This window comes from Salvelinus sp. IW2-2015, linkage group LG14 (assembly GCF_002910315.2).
Source record: "Salvelinus sp. IW2-2015 linkage group LG14, ASM291031v2, whole genome shotgun sequence".
Classification (NCBI taxonomy): Eukaryota; Metazoa; Chordata; class Actinopteri; order Salmoniformes; family Salmonidae; genus Salvelinus; species Salvelinus sp. IW2-2015.
In genome coordinates, this window is record NC_036854.1 from 37,384,216 (window position 1) to 37,407,386 (window position 23,171).

Here is a 23,171-nt window from a genome sequence, read left to right on the forward strand (position 1 = left end):
GTCACATAGGCACACAGTGTGAATAGAGTCATTTCTCCTTGATGGCAGTTTGTGTCTGTCACCATGGACAAATGTCTCCCTGGTGTCTCTTTGTGACAGAGAGAGGGGCACAACTTTATCTGTAGATTTAGAGAACTGAGAGATTGGACATAATGTTTAATTTGTGATTAATTAATTAAGACACTGAATGGAGTCTGGTTTCTATCACTCCCTTGCTGTGGAAACTGACAGAGCGATGGGCTCTGCTAACTCTTTGTTCACAGTATACCGTTTACCTCAGTGGACAACTAAAAGCTACAATACAGCCATCACCAATTCATTTCTGTCCAAGTAATCATCATAAACCAAATTAAAGACATCTGGTACAATTTATAAAGTGCATCAATTGATTAAACTATTCTTGAAGGTTTTGCTTAGTTTTTCGATTACACCTGCATGTTTCCTCAAGCTAAACCAGAATAATGAAAAGTTTGCTTGTTTATTTCTGTCTGGCTTCAGGGTCTTCCTGGACCTCCAGGAGAGAAGGGTGAGAACGGAGATGTCGGTCCGATGGTGAGCAGATAATCATAATTAAAACAATTTGTATCACTTTCCAAATAAATCATTTTCTATGTATTTGAATCTTTTATCGAAATGAGAAATACGTTTCACCCTTGAATTCACTTCCTGTTTTGACCCTATCACTTCCTGTTGTCTCTTTACAGGGTCCCCCCGGTCCACCTGGTCCCAGAGGTCCTCAGGGTCCTAGTGGAGCTGATGTACGTACCACACATCAATCTTTTATCTCCAATAACTCATCGTCACATTACCAAATGTCACCCAAACAGATATGATAACAGAGAAAATCTGTCTCTCCTGAGGTAATGAATGCTGACTCTTCTCTCCTCTTTTCTGTTTCCTGTCAGGGTGCACAAGGTCCTCCCGGTGGTGTGGGTGCCATGGGAGGCGTGGGTGAGAAGGTGAGGGCGTGTGCCTGTTACAAGACAGTCCGGAGTGTGTGTCTGGGGTGGAAATCCTGCCAACGTCCCTCCACCTACCCCTTCCCTCCCCTCTCCCCAGTCCACTAATGTTATCTCCAGGACTCCATTAATTGCCTATGGCAGCCTGTGTCTGAGTTAGTGCTCTGACACTATTAATGCCTATTTTACAACAGTTCCAACACCACTCCTCCATTTTAGTGCCATCTGGCAGCCGGCCCCCACCATCAATACTTAATGCAACGGAATGACGACTCCAGAATATGAAGCATATCCATGGAAGGTTACCATCACTTTGAGAGAGCACTCTGACTAGCCTTAATGCTATCACACCTATGTTAATGGAGCTCAGAAGTTCAACAGGATGACACTCAGCATCAACCACTACAYATGATATTGTTATGCGCCGTGTTTGAGAGCCCCGTGTTTTGACATCCACTGTATTTTGAGAACATGATAATGTAATCATTAATGTCTATTAATGTATATCACGGGAGAGATTCTAAAACCTAATGACACTCAGCACCCACTATGACATGCATTGTTAGCCTACTCATAGGGTTTTAGAGCCTATGAGTCTATTTTGACAACAGTATAATGTCATCTAGATACAAGTGGATAATGTCATCTAGTAGATAATGTATTCATAAGGGTGTCTATCTTGGCAGAGATWCTAACATGGTGTTTTCATTTGCAGGGTGAAAACGGTGAAGCTGGCAACCCAGGAACCCCTGGAGAGCCCGGAACTGGAGTAAGTCTCTGTCTCAGTGTGTCTGTGTGTCTGCGTCTACATTCACATGATTATCTATCATCCAAGGCATCATGTGTTTGTGTATTTCCCTATTACCAGGACAATGATTATGATTATGTATTACTTCATAACACCCCACGTAAACACACGGCGTACTGTCCAACAACACGTAGACATGCAAAGTCCTTTTAGTGATGTGAGTGGTAGTAATTGCTGGTCCTGTGTTGCTGCTGATGGGCCAGCGTCACAGRGTCGTTCTCAGTGTGTTTCTGGCCAACGCTCTATGGTAACACAGCCCTGCCAAGCTGAATCACTTCCCAGACTCTTAACAGATGATTACTGCAGCCATATGAACACATCAGTCTCAGCTCTGGAACAATGGCTACTAGAACTTAACACCAGAACTCCGCCGAGCTACTAAACATTTAAATATCGCAAACATAGAGTACACAACGCCTACCTTTCAAGATGGCTGTTTCCCTGAGGTAGTMTAGTTCCAATGGAATCCTCTGTACATTCCAGAACCATGACCAAAATCATTACGGAATGTTATCATAAAGGTGTTTTGGTTGACACCTACCTAACCCTGTGAGGTAGTTCTAAAGATTTGATTGGTAATTGCTYCGGAGTTAGTCCATCATAGTGTATTGATGGGTTGTCACCTCCATTCATCATTAGCATGATGTGAGCACAACAACAGATCGAAAAGATGACTAGTCTGAAATAGCAGGGGAGAGGTGAACTCTGAGTAGCATGGATAATAACCTTGCTTATTAATCCAACTCAATATATCTCAAGAGTTCCCAGAACTAATGCAGAAAATGGCCCACGATATAGGTTTTGCTGTAGAGCTTTTGAAATGTTCTCATGAAAAGAAKATGTCATGCCGACCAGTCATGGATGGAAACAAGATATGAATCACTATTTTCCTTATTATAATTGTTATTGTAGTCTCTGAATTCTGTGAAATATGCTGGTACTCTGTAGTAACACATGCTTAAATAGCTCAGATGTCAGGAAGCATCACCGTGAGCATTTTACGTTTTATTTAACTAGGCAAGTCAGTTAAGAACAAATTCTTATTTACAATGATGGCCTACCGGGGAACAGTGGGTTAGCTGCCTTGTTCAGGGGCAGAACAACAGATTTCTACCTTGTCAGTTCGGGGATTCAAACCAGCAACCTTTTGGTTACTGGCCCAACGCTCTAACCACTAGGCTACCTGCCGCATCAAGAGATACCTTACACAGTACATATAAACAACATTACCTGTACAACTACCACCTCTGCTCCACAAAGTGACCGCAATATGTGAAATATAAGTGAAATATAATGCCTCACTGAGTAACCACTTACCTAGCTCAATTTCTAACCATACACACTACTGCTGCTCAGTATCCATGCTTCAGCAGGGAACCTTCCTGCTCCAGCTCGGTCCTCCTGAGTGTTGATGGTATCTGTTGTTCTCTACAGGGGCCTAAAGGCGAGAGAGGAGACAAGGGAGAGGCAGGACCACCCGGAGCTGCTGGACCCGCTGGCGCCAAAGGACCACCTGGAGATGATGGACCCAAAGGCAACCCTGTAAGCTTCAGTCTCTACCCCAAAAAGAGACCTGCGCAGGGATAGAACCACAGACGTTTATACAAGATACTTTGGAGTTGTGAATGAAAAGAAAGGGCCTTGATTGCTTCTGGGCGGTTCATTTAATTTTAGGCCAAGTTTTAAGAGCTAAAAAGCCTTTTATTAGGACAGATTGTCTTTTTRTTTCTTTTTGAATGTGGTAATGAACTGTGGTGAGTGCTTTGCTGACATTACCGTCTGCAGCATCAGGGAGCCAAGGTTTACACAAAGTGCCTTTGACAGTTGATATGGTCTATTCATAAAGCTCCACCTCTCATCATCAGATTAATGACAACCATTAGAAATAAACCAGATGGCGTTGGCCTTGGTCACGTACGTTGAAGATTCTAGTATTTTCTATATTATTGATAATATTATACTGGTGTTTTATTTGTTCTCCTGCCTTTCCTTCACCTTCCAGGGGCCGGTTGGTTTCCCTGGAGACCCTGGTCCACCCGGTGAGGCCGGTGTTGCTGTACGTATTACATCATTATACAACTAATTCAACTGTAAAGATCCCACTATTACCATTACCTAGATCATGGTGATCCATCTCACATGTTCATATCTCTTCTCCCTAGGGAACTGATGGCTCTGCGGGAGAGAAAGGAGAGGATGGTGAATCTGGTCAGCCTGTAAGTTCATATGTCATAAATATCATTAACACAACAATAAGGGGACTGAAAAATCTGCTTGATTATATAACTCTGGTTTACAGTTGGCAGCACGATAGCGGGCGACTGTACGAGCGCATTACCATCACCATTAACTATTAGTCTGTCATAATGGTCTATACAAATAGCCTATCCCATTTAGCATAACCGCTAAAGCCCCTTGTGTGCTTGGCCTGTAGTAAATTCCCATAAGCTTTTATTTATGAATAAGTACCTGCAATAGAGAACATTGAATCATATAATTTACTTCTTAAGGTCTAGTACAGTATATGAGTCTGTTTATTCATTTTATAGATTTTAATTAGAAATATGAACAACAAATCAGATGATTTAAGCCTTTGTGAGGGTGTGAATTACGATACTTATTAACATTGATGGATGTAAATGGGATTTGCAAGTGCTGGGAAAATAAAAGGAAACTTTAAATGCAATAGGAATGAGGTCATGCGTGTGTGCGTGTATGTGTGTGTGTGTGTGTGTGTGTGTGTGTGTGTGTGTGTGTGTGTGGTGTGTGTGTGTGTGTGTGTGTGGTGTGTGTGTGTGTGTGTGTGTGTGTGTGTGTGTGTGTGTGTGTGTGTGTGTGTGTGTGTGTGTGTGTGTGTGTGTGTGTGTGTGTGTGTGTGTGTGTGTGTGTGTGTGTTGTGTGTGTGTGTTGTGTGTGTGTGTGGTTGGCTCATAGTAAGGTGTTATGTAAAGTTAAGTTAAAGTATCATAAAGTTTTGTCATGTCTCAGTGATGTTTAACTTTGAAAGGGAGAACATGTTTTCCCCATTCTCTGATTAACAGTGTTTCAATATAAACCATATCACACAGTTGAATAATTCTGTAAATTCCTATCCACTCTGAGTTGTATTCTCCACTTTCTAATTTTGTGTACGTCAAATATTTGGTTATGCAAACCTAAATGTGCTATGATTGCTTCCAATTAAATGAGATAATTGGGTGAAGCAGGTTCTGAGAACAGACGTGATATTTAAGACTACAGTGTGTGACTCCAAAAATAGATATCAGTTTGTCTAATGTGCAATATGCAGTCACACYTTTCCCTATTTGTAAGGATAATGGTGGTTTTGTACTCTCTATTTCAAAGAATATGACTATGTACTGTATCATGTTAATATACCTTTATACACAGCACACTGTTAATGTGCATGAAGACCCCTAACTCTCTTCTATTCTTCTACTTCTTCTTCTGTCCATCCCAGGGTCCTCCTGGTCCATCTGGTGAATCTGGTCCACCTGGTCCTCCCGGCAAGAGAGTAAGTCTAAACATCTTCATCATCATAGTCATCATCACCACCAACACACCACAGARGTCAGCATCACTGTTTGTTATATGAAATGTTATATCATACTGCAGCTTTGACCCCTATCAGATTAAACGCTTATATTGTGCGTTTAATCGTAACTCACTGATCAAGCCCCGTTTGGCCTAGATTTGATTGTGTGACTGAACCCAACTGTCCCATATCCAACACCTATTGAGATAGCTCTATGAAATATATTCATCTGATTATAAAACCAGACAATGGAATGCACTCAGTCATAGTTGATTAAACCTATAGTCCTTCTTTACTCTGAACAATAACTCCAAACTCTACAACTCAATTTCCCCCAGAGAACCTGCATGATTCATTCTCATCAAAAAGTGGGAGAGAAAAACAATGTGTGATATTTGCAGGGTCAGGGCCACTGAGCCGTCTGTACATGGAAATGAACGATATCTCAAAGCCCACTGAGCCGTCTGTACATGGAAATGAAAGATATCTCAAAGCCCATAGAGAAATGAAGGGCTTGATGTCTGAAATAGTATTTTTTTCTCAGTGAGAAATTGAAAATAGGCTTTAGGGAAAAAAAGCACAAAAAAAACGTCAAGGCCCAAAACTAATTTACCTGTGTCTAGCTGAGGGAAGAGAGATATCTCCCCTGACACACTATTGATCTAGGTTAGTTTGACTGACAGKCACAGCCAAACAAAGGCATGACACTAGTAACATTAGATTGAATGGCTGTAGTGTAGTGAGATGCCATTACACAGACAGGTCAGCCGCCGCTGACTCAGTTCACCCAGTAAAAATTGACGTTTTGGACATTTTGGTGGTCTCCAAGGCAAAGATAACGTTTTAGATTGAATTTGAAATGCTTTTCATGATCATGATGACCGAGGGCAATCATATCTGATTGTATAAAGCTACTGCCATATAAATTCCCTTCGACGTTCCCTGGGAAGTAATCAAGTGAAACATCATTTGTGGTAGGCTAATGTTAGTTGAAGGGAGCCGACATTAGTGAATCCCAAATAACGCATTAAGTTCTTTTTGTRGGGTGTTAAATTATTTCTTTAAATGAAAATTCGCAATTCTTGTCCCACATTTCTCAAATTTGCTTTCTCAAGCTATCTTCTGCAACAARGTTATGGCACAGGCCAATAGCATAAAATATGTGCATTTTACAAAAAACGGCAATTGCTTTTGCAATGTGCTTGATGGAATTTACATTCAGAGTATTTAACATCATATCAGCATATGCAGCTCCTAATGGCCAAGGGATTATGTTAYGAAAACGGCTATTTCATCATCATAGGTATTTAATCGCCTTCCCCCAAAAAGTGTAACCTAGAACGACTTCTAGGTGCAACTCCCAGGCATTCTGCTCCTCTGAATCAGTCATTTGGGGCTAGAGTTGTTTTGCATTTAACTTTGCAGGGTGTTTTTGCTTCCTCTGCAGTTTGTCCATAGCAATTTAAAATGTAGCTGAAATCTCTCTCCAGCTCCTACAGGCCCTGTCCGAAGCCATTTAGCAGCAGAGCAGTTCTTTATTTATTTGTATCTTATTTTTTTTTATCTTAAAGTGCAACTGAAGGCCATAAACTATTTATCTGATAGAAAATMGACTATTAGTCAGAAACAGTTATTMTAMTGTCAAAATGYACTACAAAGTGTAAATAGGATAATTTTATTAATAAAGTCAGTCTCGTCCAAAACAGAGTTTTGTAAGTGAGTTAGTCATGACTTACTTGAGGGTAGGGTTTTGACTTCGACATGCTCACTTGACCACTAAAACAGGATACACAGCGGCGGTGATTGCTCTCTATCCAATCTTACAGCAGAACACAGACAGTGAGACAGATCTTGCAATCAGAGCAGCGGATCTGACTTTGTTTACATAAAACGACACGTCACACATCATAGTCAAAGACGTCAAAATGAAAAACAGTTTTTATAAAAGTTATCTTAGATTTATTCGGACGTTTTTGAGGAAGTGATACTGGCTTTGTTCCTACGGTGTCTCATGGGGGACAAGCATCAGTACCTGCCATATCGAAACACACCTCCAAGACTAAAATCAAATGTTTCTTTAATGAACAACAGAGAAACACATACGGAATCAGTGACTTCAGTCGCTCTAATGCTATGGTTTTCTCTCTATAGATATTCATGGTGAAAACTATATAAACAGTGACATATCATTTACAGTTTAGAGTACTTAATTTGTTTCTAGACTGCTGCTGTATTTATGCTTCCCCTAGACAAGACAACATACACATCAGCTACAGTAGGCATTTAGACGTTTGGCAGCAGCATCCTATTCACAGACAGAAATAAACAGACACTTTTTGACCCATTGCTCACAACACATCCAGCGAGGATGAAGGGAGAGAAACAAAGCAGATGCTGCKCTGTTTGACCACATCTCTACATGGGCAATCAGTCAAAACACAAAACCCTGCTGCCATCCCCTGCTGCCCTGCTGCCATCCCCTGCCTTCCCATACTGTCTGATCAGAGAAGAATGGGCCTCTCTGTGGACTGCATGTGGTTTTGATGTGAGGACCTCTTGTGTAGTTGAAAGAGACAGCTTTAGGCCTCGGAGAGATGGCCAGAGAGAGCGATGAACTGAAAAACCTTGAAGTGATTGGAGACTATTGAGGGAGAGGTGTGCGTGTGCGTGTGTGTGTGTGTGTGTGTGCGTGCGCGTGCATGTGTGTGTGTGTGTGTGCGTGCGTGCATGCATGTGTGTGTGTATAAGGTCGTTCAGTAAGTAGTTCATTTCACAAAGCATGTCCAGTCCCGTTCAGTGAAACAGATCTTTATAAACTTGCTGGGAGATTGAGGTAGACTTTTCAAGGACATTTTATCACTAATACAGTTTTCATCAGTGTTGGATTGAATGATAATATTCTTGGGAGGAAAAACTGGAATTACTAGATATGGACTGGCTGATGGATTTCTTCATGTSCTTCTCAACACCACATTCAGGAATGACTTGTTTTAGAGTTGATACTATGGCTAGTTCAAATATTCAACCATAATCACATTATTTGCAGTATTTGATTTCACTTTGTCTTAGGTTATTTTTATTAGTACAGCCCTGTAGCCAATAGTTTGTTCAAGCAGCTTCTCCTTTCCTCATTACTCAGTTGAAGCCATTGAAATATTGCACTGCAAACACAACACTGGGTTCTTACTGGTGTGTGTGTGTGATTGATGTCAAATGGATGCATGTCACAGTAACAAATTGTTACAATTCACCTGAAATACTGACCTCTCAATGTTGTTGTTGACTCTGCACATGCACACACACATACTCTGACTAATAGACATGCACACACACACACACCCACACACATATGCGCACACCACAACAACACACTGCTGTGGGATGCTAAAGCATGTCTTCTTGTCCTCCCAGGGCCCCAGGAACTGCCGGTGCAGAGGGTAGACAAGGAGAGAAGGGCGCCAGGGTAACCTAGAAAATCAATTCAGCCTTTGCCCAGAGAGCGCCTCAGCAACTCCAGGCTCCAGCTAGCCCCCTGCTCATCACTCCCTCTCCCCCCCCCCTCATCCCCCTCCCTCATCTCCTCCCCTCATCCCCTCCCACATCCTCCTCCTCTCATCTCCCTGCTCTCTCCCCTCATCTCCTGCTCCCTCCCCTCATCTCCGTCCCCCATCTCCCTCCCTCATCTCCGTCCCCTCATCTCCTCCCCTCTCCCTCATCTCTGCATTTCCCTGCTCTCTCCCTCATCTCCCTCCCCTCTCCCCCCTCCCCTCCTCTCATCCATCTCCCTCCCTCATTTCCTCCCCTCATCTACCCCTCTCCCCTCCCCATCTCCCTCCCCTCATGTCCCTCCCCTCCCCTCATCCCCTCCCCTCACCTCCGTTGTTATCTACCTTCAGATGTTAGCCATGCCATTTTGTGAGCAGGGAATGCTCAACATAACAGTCAGCTATACTAGCATAGAATACATTCATCTGAAGCTCAAAACAGCAGAAGCTTGGCTCTTTGACAGTACACACAGCAAGGATGTCAGGTTGACAAGCAGCCTGTTATTTTACTATCTGTTGTTAGGGTTTTTAAATGAACTGTAGATCAGAAATATGAACACAAAGAGATCATGTTAACATGGTATTACTTTGTGTTCTTTTTATATTATTTTGATCAACCAAACCAGATGGAAAGGACTTGTGGACTCATGTAGAGTTATGTTATTGTGACAATCTTGTCTTCCTACAGGGTGAGTCTGGGCCGAGGGACCCCCAGGTAAAACTGGCCCAGTCGGCCACAGGGGCCTCAGGAAAGCCCGGTCCCGAGAAGGTCTGCGTGGAATCCCTGGCCCTGTTGTAAGTCCAAGATCCAACGTTCCATCATCTTTCCCTATATTCACCAATGTTTGACACACACGCACGCACACGCACGCACGCACGCACACAACCACACACACACACACACACACACACACACACACACACACACAACACACAAACACCAAAAAACAAAAAAACACACAACAACACACACACACACACACACACACACACACCACACACACACACACAACACACACCACACAGAGAGAGACCAAACAGCCCTTAAGCAGTATGACAACAGTGCTCATGGAATAATCGATAGTCCCATTTGGCTTGTACTTTATACATTTCTGTTGTTTATTCGAACACACTTTTTTTGTGGTATTCCTGCAATTAATCATAGTGCCGGGCACATGAAATCAATATGAGGCCATAAGAGTTACAGCAGGCTGTAATGCTGGGCTATAATTGGATGGCTTTCTCTCTCTCAGGGTGAACAAGGACTTCCTGGTTTCCTCTGGACAAGACGGCCCACCTGGACCTATGGTGAGCAGAGATAATGTGGCCTCCTCCTCTCTCTCTCTCTCTCTCTCTCTCTCTCTCTCTCTCTCTCTCTCTCTCTCTCTCTCTCTCTCTCTCTCTCTCTCTCTTTCTCTCTTCTTCTCTTCTCTCTTTTTTTTTTTCCCCCTTTCCTCTTTTCCCTTTTCTTTTATTGATTACCTCTCTCCTTCTCTTTCTCTCTTTCTCTCTCCTTCTCTTTCTCTCTTTCTCTACTGTGGTGTTGTAATTGATTTCTAACCCTCTTGTCTCTCTGTGATTATTAGGGACCCCCTGGTCTCCCAGGTCTGAAGGGTGACCCRGGGACCAAGGGTGAAAAGGTGAGCTCACCTCAATTTCCCATCCCAAAGAGCTTGTTGATTTGATTTCTCTGATCCCAGAAGGGGTTGGGAGTTCAACCTGTAGTGGGATGACTATGAGCATGACTATGAGCATGTCTGGGATGGGACCTAGAGCTCCRCTCACCTGAACCGTATAACCGGCTCTTCTAGAAAGATCAAACACACCATTTATTTRGGTACAGCAATACATTTGAAACAGGCTTTATCACTATGCAAATACAATAGTTTTTTATGTTACTCAGTAAATTTAAAGTGAAATTTGGAGAAACCTGATAGCCATTTTGAAAAGTAGGATCCTACTTTTCTTTCCTAGCCTTCTCTATTTGACACACAGCATTAGCTCTGCCAGTGGACTAAGGGTTTGATAGTCAGTAATGCAGCACATAGCATTGCAGTAAGGGGCTTCCCCCCCCCCAAAATGAAAGCAGGATTGACAGGGATTGGTTTAAAAGGACACAATGGGTAGCTTTTCATGTGGCTATTTGTCATGCTTTCAAATCAATGGGACTGGTTAAGGCACAAATATTTTCCAGCCATCGTTATTGTGAATATTATCCTCAGTTGCACTCACAGAGAAATTCAGAGAAATTATTTTGTAAGTCTCCCAAAAATGTTTAGGTTAAAATGCTTTCAGATTTGTACAATAATGTTCATTATTTTCAGCTGATTTGTATTTCACTTGATTGAATGGTGACTGTTATAGCAGGGTTGTAGTGATACATCGACTTAAAATGTTTTGACTKAATTTTTCCAGTCCTCATGACTCTTGTTTTGTGTGTGTGTCCTCCAGGGTCATTCAGGTCTGATTGGTTTGATTGGACCCCCTGGCGAGCAGGGAGAGAAGGGAGACAGAGGCTTGCCTGGACCCCAGGGTTCTCCTGGAGGCAAGGGCGACGGTGTAAGTGATTAATGACCTCATCTGTTTGCCATTCGTGAACGTATTTGCCCTCCACCAGGAAGTACAATGCTATTGGTCTGATTGCAGCCACCTACAGTTCACTGAGAAAGTTCTTTATAATGACACATTATCTGCTTTATATTGTGCAGCAAGCACTTCAATGCACCGTATATACTTATGCATCGAGTATACGCTCTTCCGAAATGAATACTGACTTGACTTGACCATTACTCATATACAGTACTGTAGAAATATACACGCTTTGCCTTCTTGTGGCAGGATTAGTCTTTCAAAGTGAATTATATCTGTTAAAAACGAATGTAACGCCCATTACAGGGATTCTAATGCTCTGCATTCTATGGCATTCTGTTAATATCCTATTTCTCTCCCAGCCTCATCGCAAATCAATTTTCCTATATACCAAAGCATCTTTATTTCTGGAAGTTAGAAATGTCATGTGGTACTCGAACAGGGTCAGTCCTCTAGCCTGATGAAGCTCCACATTAAGGCGCTCATCCATTTTTAAATAAACATTGCAGATTGAGTGAATATGCAATTTGAGACCCGCCGCGGCCTTTCAGCAGCCTTGCTCCGTGATTTAAAGAGATGGAATGGATTAAACATCTTCATATTGAGCCTAATGAAATTGTAATGTCCCCTTTCTCTGTCTTGGAAGAATGGTGGGGMGGGGAAACGTCTCTCCTTCTATCGGTCTCTATTTTAGGCTTGAGAAACAGGCGTRGCCGTTTGAGCTATATTTGTCACAAAAATAGCACAATGAGATAGGAAATAAACATTTTAGGACTCATTAACACGCTGCTAGAGGTTTTTAATGTTTCCCTTGCAATCTACCCCTCTTTATCCCACTGTCATCTCACTGATATCTGGTCTCTTCTTCACAGGGTATTAGTGGATCTTCAGGTCCTCTCGGTCCTCCTGGTCCTCCAGGCCTGCCTGTAAGACAGTCCCCTGCTTTCTCTGTTTTATTAATAGTATACCTTCATAGTTCAAATATCACAATAATGTTAAAACACATTCCTCTGCTATTTATTCACTGTGCGTCTTGGCTGTCTCTTCCAGGGTCCTGGAGGTCCTAAGGGATCTAAGGGTTCATCGGTAAGATCCGTTCAACCACTCTTTGTTTCAACTGGTGAAAGTTGGTGACAGTCATTTAAAGGAGTGTTATTTAGATCCAAAGTTAACGACATGCTTATATCTCCATGTTCTTTCCAGGGTCCTGCTGGTCAGAAGGGAGACACCGGTACGATCGGTCCACCTGGTCCTCCTGTGAGTATTAACATAACATTCCTTTGGCGTCCACTATAAAACCGAAAACAGGGCATTTACGTTATTAGGTGAAATTCAAAAGGGTTATTTCTAGAAAACGATCTGAAGCATACGCTGTCACACTATGGGATTCCGTACCAATATCTTCCTTCTTCCTTTCTGCTCTACAGGGTCCCCCTGGTGAGGTGATCCAGCCACTGCCCATCCAGTCTCCCAAGAAGAACCGCAGACACGCAGACATGCAGGCGGACGCGGCGGGTAACATGATGGACTACGGAGAGGGCATGGAGGACATCTTTGGTTCGCTCAACAACCTCAAACAGGACATTGAGAGGATGAAGTACCCCATGGGCACACAGAACAACCCAGCCAGGACCTGCAAAGACCTGCAGCTCGCCCACCCAGAGTTCCCTGATGGTGAGTCACAGAGAGGGGATCATGGGTAATATGCTAATGTYTTGGCTGTGATTGGCGGCCATTTTGTTGAGCTAGATAAGGACGTCTTTCGTATTTGGTATTTTATTAGGATCCCAAGGCAGCAGCTACTCTTCTTGAGGTCCAAACAGGGATAAAACATTACATCAAAGAAAACATTGTGCATTATACAAATGTACATTGCTCCATTATATTACATTACTACAATACTACCGTCTTTGACTGTTTGCTTATTTCATAGCAGTGATATTGGGGGTGTAGATTATATATTTGCAGGTAGAGTGTGTTGCTGTGGGGAATAGCACTGATAACAAGGCCTCATTGGAATTATACTTAACATTCAACAGACTGTCCATAATTGATACAAAGAAATGTCAGGTCCTTCTTTGACCTTTTTAAAGTTATTTCTAACTTTTTATCTCCTTAAGATAATAATAAAATAGTATAGTGGCTGCATAACATGTAGTGGCATGATGTCCAGCAGCATTTACGTCATCTTTCATCTTCCATGATTTAAACACATGGATGTCATAGCGCAGTTTAACCCTATCAGTACCGAGACCCCGGCAAAAATCGGCTTTTCATTTGTCTGACTTTCAATTATCTGAATGTCCTGCCCTTATATTTAGCCTCAGAATGAAGTAAGTAGTTMACCATTTTATTTTCAGGACAACCAGGACTACAAGTAGAACACAAAACTATTTGACGTAAACAGTTGCATTCATSAGTTTCATTGACAAATGTCAATAAAAAAAATAGCTCAAACCATTCAGACTCTARAGACGTTTTTGTATAAAGACCTGGCCCTGGGACCCTTCAGGATCCGCCCTTGTCTCACAAACACAGCTCTAGCTCAGCCCCCGTTGTTCACACAGACCAATGGTTGGTACCAACGGATGCAGAAGTAATAGACGAATCCAATGATACAACCCAGTCTGTAGCGCTAACACATCATTTTTAAAGGGGTTAGAAGTCCAAATAACGCCGGCATCGTGGTGGGACGTGTTGGGTCTCAAGTTAAACGTGTTTGGTTTTGAAATGTTTCGTTTTGAGTTCTTGGTAAAGTCGTAGGAACTAGAGAGAACTAAAGATTCATGTATTTAATTGATTCATTGGGTTTTTCCACAGGCGAGTACTGGATAGATCCTAACCAGGGATGCTCAGGGGACTCCTTCTCGGTCTACTGTAACTTCACAGCTGGAGGAGAGACCTGTATCTACCCAGATAGGAAGTCCAGCGGAGTGAGTAGCATTTTATTTCCCCCAAGAGGCCTGCACATGCTGTACTGTCAAGTAAAGCATGGAGTCAAGCTATAGTCTTGTTCAATTCTGGATAATGTTCTGATGTTTTCATTCATATGCTAGTCAGGGCTGTGAGACTGGGAGATGCATGTTTGGTGATGTTTCCTGGGTTCACTGCTTGGCCATTAACTTCTAACTTTCAAAAATACCCATTTGATCTTGTTTTGTGATGGTCTTGTGAATTTGTTGTTTACATTCATACCATATTCTCTGTGAATTGTACAAATGTAAAGACATGAAGAAAATAGATGCATTAAACTCAAAGGTTGGAATTGACATTTGTAATTGTCAAGACATACAGTATAGACATAAACTGTATACAAACAGAAACAAACTGATATACACATACTTAGGTATCAAATAATGACTATACTTTAGTGATTCTKCCGTACGTTAAGATCTGAGGGATGGGGTATCTAGCTGCATATTGTACTTAACATTTGATGGATCACAACAAAACGGGATTCCAGGAACCAGTTGTATTCAGTGTTCTTGTCAATACCTATGTGCTTCATTTGTTTGGCTCCACAGGTCAGAATATCTTCATGGCCCAAAGAAATACCAGGGTCGTGGTTCAGTGAATTTAAGCGGGGTAAACTAGTAAGTGCACCCTCGATTCCACGCTATCATCCTGCGCCACTCTCCTCACAAAATAATTGTCTCCTCTCCACAATACTAAACTAAAAGGATTTCTCAGGCTCCCACTCTGCAATGTCCCTGTCTTCTGTCTCTCAGTACAGAGGCTCTTCAGAAGTGGCCGTTAGGCCACAAATAGACAAGATTACAAGAGTGTCTCTGGAAGTGACCCCWCATTGCTAGCCACAAAGGGATCGAGACCTCTCATATAAGAACTCTCATCAGCCCCTTCAGACCCATCACAGTCACATTTCATACACTTTGGGAATGATGAAGGAGGCTTAAGGATGAGGAGGAAAATGCTCTATCACTTTAAGACTCAATTTGGCCGTGGTCTGAGAGAGAGAGATTGTATAACTGATGCTGACAAGATGTTTGATAACAACTCTTGYGATGGAACACTTCTAATCAGTACATTGTATCCAATCCCATGCTTCAATTTCTGACCTCTAAATCTATTTTCTGTTTTCTCTCACTTCCTCCAATAAACAGTTGTCATACGTTGACGCAGCCGGCAACACAATAAACGAGGTTCAGATGACCTTCCTGAAACTACTGACTGCCTCGGCCAGGCAGAACTTCACCTATAACTGCCATCAGTCTGTGGTGTGGCACGACGAGACCACCGACAGCTATGACAAGGTGCTGCGATTCCTAGGATCCAACGACGAGGAGATATCCTATGACAACAACCCCTACATCAGGGCCCTCACAGACGGATGCGCGGTAAGGGCTGCCTCTCAATACTTCCTGTCTCTAGTGGTGATAGTTCAAGCACTTTTACGAAAGTCTCTGGAATCTTGCAACCCTATAGTTGGCGCTTATGTAAATGCCCCATTGATTGTTTTGTTGGACTTGTTTGCTAGCTCCAATGAGGTTGTAATTGACTGAAAGCACACTGTCTAATGTTTTTTTCCCCCATTGTCTCTATACAGACGAGGAAGGGCTACGGAAAGACTGTGATAGAGATTAATACTCCCAAAATCGATCAGGTTCCCATCATAGATGTCATGTTGTATGACTTTGGAGATGCCAGCCAGAAGTTTGGATTTGAAGTGGGTCCAGTCTGCTTCCTTGGCTAACTAAAAAACAAAAAAACTTGGCAGGGTCAGAAAGAAAGTCAAGACATTTTGGATACCACCCAGCCCCCCCACCCTTTTCCATGCCACATGCAAGTTTTGAATAAAAAAATGGTGTAGCGAACATGTCTTGCCATGTATGTATGTATTACCTAGAAAAATACTTGTTGCCCTTGTAGGGCTAGAATCACATGACTTAAAACTGTTATGGAGCAAAGGTGAAGGACATTTGAAGGCGTGGCAGGGAAGGGGAAACAGGAGAAGAACGAGGGAGGTCGAAAGGAGAGAGACACCTCTTTTCTGGATTCTCCAGGTGCTGTACAAAAAAAATGACTACAATGGTGCTTGTTCAAACAACAAAATAAAGAGGTGCTAAGAAAGAAGGTGTATTTTGATAATYAAAAAAACTGTAATTATTATTTTGTACAATCTGTTATTTCTGAATCCACTTTCAAAACTTGCATGTGTATCAGAATCGCATCTGGCTCTTAATTTCAATGTTCGTAACAAAAGATATATATAAGTTAAATAAATAAATAAAGACAGACAGAGAGAAAMAAATAATTAWGATATTTTGTTGATGAATAAATACTGTGTACCTGTTATGAAGCAAATAAAATGAGTATTCAAACGATTCCCTATTTCTAATGATAATGCATCCCCTTTGTATATATTGACCATCCAAAGCTCTAGGTTATTTGCAGTTTTGCCCTTCAAGACCATAGGTAAAACAACTGGAAACATCTCACCAGCACACATATAGCAACATATCCCACTAATGTTGTGAACCTGTGCTTGTATTAAGCAATCATGGAATTCATTCTTCTTTTTATTTAAGTATTTTTGTTTTGATTTGTTTAAAAAAAAAATCTGTCAGTTTTTCTTTTTGGTCGTATACCTCAAACTTTCTTGATAACCATAAGATCCATGGATGTTATGCCCTGTATATATCTTGGTTAAACAATTAAGTTTATATATTTTGGGTGGGGAATTTTTTAAGAAAGACATACTTATCGGTTACACATCTTCTGTTCAGATCCTTCTGTGAATACAATGATAAGTCCTTAAGGTGACCCATTTTTGTTACTAAAATGAGAAAATGTTTTAATGTGCTTTTAATGGTTCATTTAAAATATTAAAACTGGATTCTAAACAACAGTGAAATGGAATGTCTGCATTGTTTGTTTTACGTTTTATTTTGTAAAAGAGAGAGGACTTATGATGTGGCATCAATTTACTACTATAAATTGTATTGTTGTCAAAAGCACGTCCCCGTATTACAGTGCATTCAGAAAGTATTCAGACCKCTTCACCTTTTCCACATGATGTTACGTTACAGCCTTATTCTAAAATGGATTAKATTGTTTTCTTCCCTCACCAATCTACACACAATACCCCATAATGACAAAGCAAAAACAGGTTTTCAGACATTTTTGCAAATGTATTACAAAAATAATTGAAGCATCACATTTACATAAGTATTCAGACCCTTCACTTAGTACTTTGTTGAAGCACCTTTGGCAGCGATTACAGCGTCGAGTCTTCTTTGGTATAATGCTACAAGCTTGGCACACCTGTATTTGGGGAGTTTCTCCCATTTTTCTCTGCAGATCCTCTCAAGGTCTGTCAGGTTGGATGGGGAGCGTCGCRGTAAAGTTATTTTCAGATCTCCAGAGATGTTTGATCYGTTTCAAATCCGGSGTCTGGCRGGGCCACTCAAGGACATTCAGAYACTTGTCCRGAAGCCACTCCTGTATTGTCTTGGCTGTGTGCTTAGGGTTGTTGTCCTGTCGGAAGGTGAACCTTCYCCCCAGTCTGAGGTCCTGAGCYCTCTGSAGCAGGTTTTCATCAATGATGTACTTTGCTCATTCATCTGTCTCTCGATCCTGATTAGTCTCCCAGTCCCAGTTGCTGAAAAAAATTCCCCACAGCATGATGCTGCCACCACCATGCTTCACTGTAGGGATGGTGCCAGGTTTCCTCCAGACGTGATGCTTGGCATTCAGGCCAAAGAGTTGAATCTTGTTTTCAAGTCCTTTAGGTCCCTTTTGGCAAACTCCAAGRGGGCTGTCATATGCCATTTACTGAGGAATGGCTTCCGTCTGGCCACTCTACCATAAAGGCCTGATTGATGGAGTGCTGCAGAGATGTTTGTCCTTCTGGTAGGTTCTCCCATCTCCACAGACGAACTCTGGAGCTCTGTCAGAGTCACCATTGAGTTCTTGGTCACCTCCCTGACCAAGGCCCTTCTCCCCCGATTGCTCAGTTTGGCTAGATGGCCAGCTCTAGGAAGAGTCTTTGTGGTTCCAAACGTCTTCCATTTAAGAATGATGGATGCCACTGTGTTCTTGGTGACCTTCAATGCTGCAGACATTTTTTGGTACCCTTCCCCAGATCTGTACCTCAGAGGTCTATGGACAATTTATTTGACCTCGTGGCTTGGTTTTTGCTCTGACATGCACTGTCAACTATGGGAACTTTTATAGACTTGTGTGTGCCTTTCCAAATCATGTCCAATCAATTGAATTTACCTCAGGTGGACTCCAATCAAGTTGTAGAAACATCTCAAGGATGGTCAATGGAAACAGGTTGCACCTGAGCTCAATTTCGAGTCTCATAGCAACGGGTCTGAATACTTATGTAAATAAGGTATTTCATTTATTTTATTTTTTATACGTTATCAAACATTTCTAAAAAACAGTTTTTCGCTTTGTCATTATCGTGTATTGTGTGTAGATTGATGAGGATATTTTTTTATTTAATCCATTTTAGAATAAGGCTGTAACATAACAAAATGTGGAAAAAGTCAACTGGCCTGAATACTTCCCGAATGCACTGTATACAGTATGGAGGTTGTGTGAATCTTCAAAGTCAATTGCCAACAGAAGGTTATTTCTATCCTAAACAATTTGTCTCTCTTTGAACAATACTGACAATACTTTTCAAGGCTATAGTTTTCCGGTAAAAAATATTGCCAAATTAAAMAAACGTTTGATAACATCTACATGATGAGTTCAATAAGACGTTTTATRTTTATTGAGTTCAATAAGATTACCACAAGACGCGATCAAGACCTATGGGATGGACACCTTATTGGAGAAACAAGAAACTGTCCACAAAAGTTTGAATGCTATCGATTTCACAGTGAGATTAAGGAAGTCAGAACTTTGCATGTTGATTTCAATTGTTGTTGTAAATCCAGGATCTCATTAGTATGTTAATTAAGCCTTTCCAAAATCTTAATTTGATTATCTAAGGAAARCGATGCGCACAAGGATTTGAATCAACTTCAATTTAAATCAATGTCTATGCCCCACTTTTTGTTGACTTTCTGAGGGTGTTTGTATGAGTTCAACAGACATTTTATGTCATGCTCTTGCTTGGCTATGGATTTGGATGCCATCCAAAGAACGGATCACTTTGAAATAGTTTTGGACAAGAAAAAAATGATATTGATTATATGATGAATCGAGACATTTTATAACTGTCGTAAAAGTAAAGTGAAAAATGGCTTCTTCTAAATTGTTGATTTTCCCTGAGGAATTCCTAGTAGACTATATACTGTATTAGACGACATGCAATCAGTCTCTTCAGATAACAAGTTTAGTTTCAGCGTAACACAGTCGGTACTCCGCTGTGTTTCCATAGCTAGTGGAGTCTGTGTTTTTATTTCTATCCAGATGACATTGCATCTTTCTGTAGTGATTTCTACATGCTTCTAATGCATCCTTCCCTGTATGAGTTCTGTTATCGAATGGAGCAGGGAGTTGTTCAGAAACCAACTTAATTGCGAAAAGGATATTGGACAATTATACCAGGGGTGTTTTGTATCATCACTGCTTGTAAACWTGATTGAAAACTGATCTGATTTGAATGAAAACCAATGAAAACGTTCTCTTAGACTGGTTTCCTTCATCAGTGGGGTTAGGAGATCAAACCACCTTACGCCAATCGATGGGGGAAAAACGGTGTAGTTTAGATTTGACTCGACAGGGTGGCATCTCAAAAACAAGAAAAGAGAAAATTAATCAAACAACGAATTCATCTTCATGATTTCTGTCACCACTTGAGACCCCCCCAAAAATTCAATTRCACATGAAACGAGAAATATAAACTTTTTTCTACCACAAAGAAAGCAGAGAGAAACACATTAATTGACAAGTCTGTCCAGAAGTAACAAAGAATGTCTTCCTTCTCTTCTTCTTGGAGCTGGGTCTTTGTAGAGAGAACCAAAGGGAATATCCATTGGAGGGGGGATACTAAAAACCAGGACACGCTCTCTCTCTCCGCGGCATTCTGAAGAGAAAAACTCTGTTCCATACCACTTCTTTTATGAAAGATTGTGTTTGTCAGAAACACATGGGGCGTGCCAAGCACGCAAAGCCCTGTTCTGAACAACAGACAGTGAAACAGAAGCAATATTTTTTTTTTCAGAGATAAAACTGAGTCAGTTCTGGACAGAGAGAACTAAGAGACAGACAGCCAGTTGTGAAGCTTTGAAAACCATAATATTAGGCTACCTCTTTTCTTTCTTCTCTGTGCTGACATAATATTTTTAAGTACATTCTTTTGGCTAATAGATTAGGGTTTTTCCAATTCCTTCATTCCTTCTTTACTTCTTTCCTCTATTCTGTCTGTTCGGTCTTCTAGTGATGAGTGACCTCTGATCTGACAAGACTAGARGGACGACAGCAAAATGGTGCAAATTCCAGTGAAAGATTTTCACCGTGGTACTTTCACACACAAGTCCATCCCTGTTAACCTTAGAGAGGGGAAACAATGGCGCGTTTTAACAGTGTGCAGACATGACTTAGGTCTAAATGAGTTCCAGAACATAAAGTATAACTACAGAGTCATTGTGGTGTTTTCGCAGAGCCTATGTGTGTAATTACCTAGACTGCCCAGCGATACACATGAACAGTTTCTCCTACAGTAATACACCCAGTTGCCCTGAGATCGAAAAGAAGCCATAAAAAAGCCAGTTTTGTGTACTTGCCAGACAGTATTTCACTTCACCTCCTGAGGGAGAATGGGAAAACATCAGGAGGCATTTCAGGGATCACACTATCATCACAGTCACAGTGGGCCTGGTGTCTGACAAAGGTACTCAYCAGGGAGAGACTAAATGGGGACTCAAGACCCAGACATTTAGACTTATAATATTCTCAACCCCCGAGGCAGATACACCCCTGCTATGAATCACGTCTCCCCCCTCTAATCCCCCTGTCCATTTTTGACAAGAATGGCATAAGATACACCAGAAACCTTCAGATTTTCTTTTGGAAAACTTAACAAATTGACAAATTTTGACAAACTGACAAATTGTTCATCATGTCGGTGGAATCACAAGCTTCCTGCCTCTCCACTAGTGCCTCAGATAAGCCTTGTTCTACAGATGCCARGGTAATGTCCATTGAAACCAGCATCTATCCTAGCACCCATCTTCCATTAATCTCTATGACTTTGGGAGACAAAGATTGAAACCATCTGTTCTATTTGGGGCAGAATGTAGAGGGAACAGATCCAAATAGCAGATGCCTAACTTAAATCACCAGATGTACACTTGATATTTACCTCTCTGGCCCATCTCCCTCCCCCCAGCCCAAAACACTATGTTACCCATGTAGAAAACTAGCTTGGTCTGTACAAATATTGCGACAGGAGAAATTACTTTAGGTTTGATTATGGCTCTCAKTCCTACCTCTGGGAAACTGAGATGGGGAATCTCTGTCAGGTTCGATACAAAAAAAAATGATTATTTTCCATAGGCCTATTTGACTGTTTCTGACTGAAAATACTGCTAGCTAGTTGTGTTTTTGAAGTGAAGTAAGCAGTGGAGGCTCCTCAGAGGAGGAAGGGGAGAACCATCCTCCTCAGTGAATTTTATAGAAATGAAAATGGTAAAACATTAAAAAAGTTATCATTTTTAGATAAAACTATACTAAATATAATCATGTCACCAAATAATTGATTAAAACACACTATTTTGCAAAGAAGMTCTACAGTAGCCTCAACAGCATTCTGTAGGGTAGCACTATGGTGTAGCAGGAGGACAGCTAGCTTCTGTCCTCCTCTGTGTACATTGACTTAAATACAAAACCTAGGAGGCTCATGATTCTTACACAGTAATTATGACAACTTCTAGAGYATGTCTTCCAACCGATCAGAACTCTTGCAGCATGAACTGARATGTTGTCCACCCAATCAAAGGATCAGATAATTAATCTAGTACTGACAGCATGAACTACAGCTAGCTAGCACTGCAGTGTATAACATGTGGTGAGTAGGTGACTCAAAGAGAGAGAAAGACAATAGTTGAACAGTTTTGAACGAATACATTTCTTCCAAAATGAAGGAGAAACAAGAGAGAAATATATATAAAGATTGTATTATTTTAACTCTCAGTTTCACTTAGCTAGCAAATGGAGCTAGATAGTTTAGCCTACTGAAACACCCTGCTCTCAAACAGAGGGATGCTATGTTAGCTAGCTGGGTATGACTATCCAACAGAACACTGGAACTCTTCCAAGTCAAGGTAAGCTTTTGGTTTTACACATGTATTGGCACCGGGGTCCGCCAGTGTAATTGCTTACTGACTGTACACTGTAACGTTTCTGCATGATTGTAGAGGGTTTACTAACTAGTTCTATTAGTTATGCTGACTATGAAGTTAAGCTATGGTGACAACGATGTAYGTTGTGTGTAGAGGTTTGGCTTGGAAAGTTTTTTTCGCCTGGTCACATACAGCTGATGTGTTGTGCATTGACGTCCACAAGCAAAGGGAAGAGGTGAGAGGAGGAGAACCCATGGATGCGAGAAGGAATACAACTTGGCTGCGTGTTTACGCTTGATCAGGGGTGTATTCATTCTGCCCATTCTATTTTTAAAAAAAATCTTAAACGGAAGCAAACGGAACAAAACAGGGATAAACATATTTGATTTGGCCCAATCGAAACTCTTGTTTGCAACTGTTGGACAGCTAGATATATCAGCTAGAATAATGCAGGCAGGAGCGTGCAAGGCGGTA

At 41.4% G+C, this 23,171-nt stretch overlaps 1 protein-coding gene across 1 annotated transcript in view; it reads left to right on the forward strand.

Annotated features, from left to right (window-relative positions):
- The window catches only part of col11a1a (collagen, type XI, alpha 1a), a 95,818-nt gene extending 78,516 nt beyond the window's left edge, over positions 1-17,302 (forward strand). Inside the window, 23 exon segments of the mRNA XM_070446811.1 lie at positions 496-552; positions 705-758; positions 906-959; positions 1,675-1,728; positions 3,202-3,309; positions 3,770-3,823; positions 3,930-3,983; positions 5,228-5,282; positions 8,713-8,765; positions 9,536-9,545; positions 9,548-9,642; positions 10,101-10,121; positions 10,123-10,155; positions 10,434-10,487; positions 11,299-11,406; positions 12,309-12,362; positions 12,487-12,522; positions 12,640-12,693; positions 12,864-13,110; positions 14,257-14,369; positions 14,961-15,029; positions 15,558-15,791; positions 16,001-17,302. Of these exon segments, the coding sequence (XP_070302912.1) occupies positions 496-552; positions 705-758; positions 906-959; positions 1,675-1,728; positions 3,202-3,309; positions 3,770-3,823; positions 3,930-3,983; positions 5,228-5,282; positions 8,713-8,765; positions 9,536-9,545; positions 9,548-9,642; positions 10,101-10,121; positions 10,123-10,155; positions 10,434-10,487; positions 11,299-11,406; positions 12,309-12,362; positions 12,487-12,522; positions 12,640-12,693; positions 12,864-13,110; positions 14,257-14,369; positions 14,961-15,029; positions 15,558-15,791; positions 16,001-16,147 (1,818 nt within the window). The 3' untranslated portion in view covers positions 16,148-17,302.
- Positions 17,303-23,171: the final 5,869 nt, after the last annotated feature.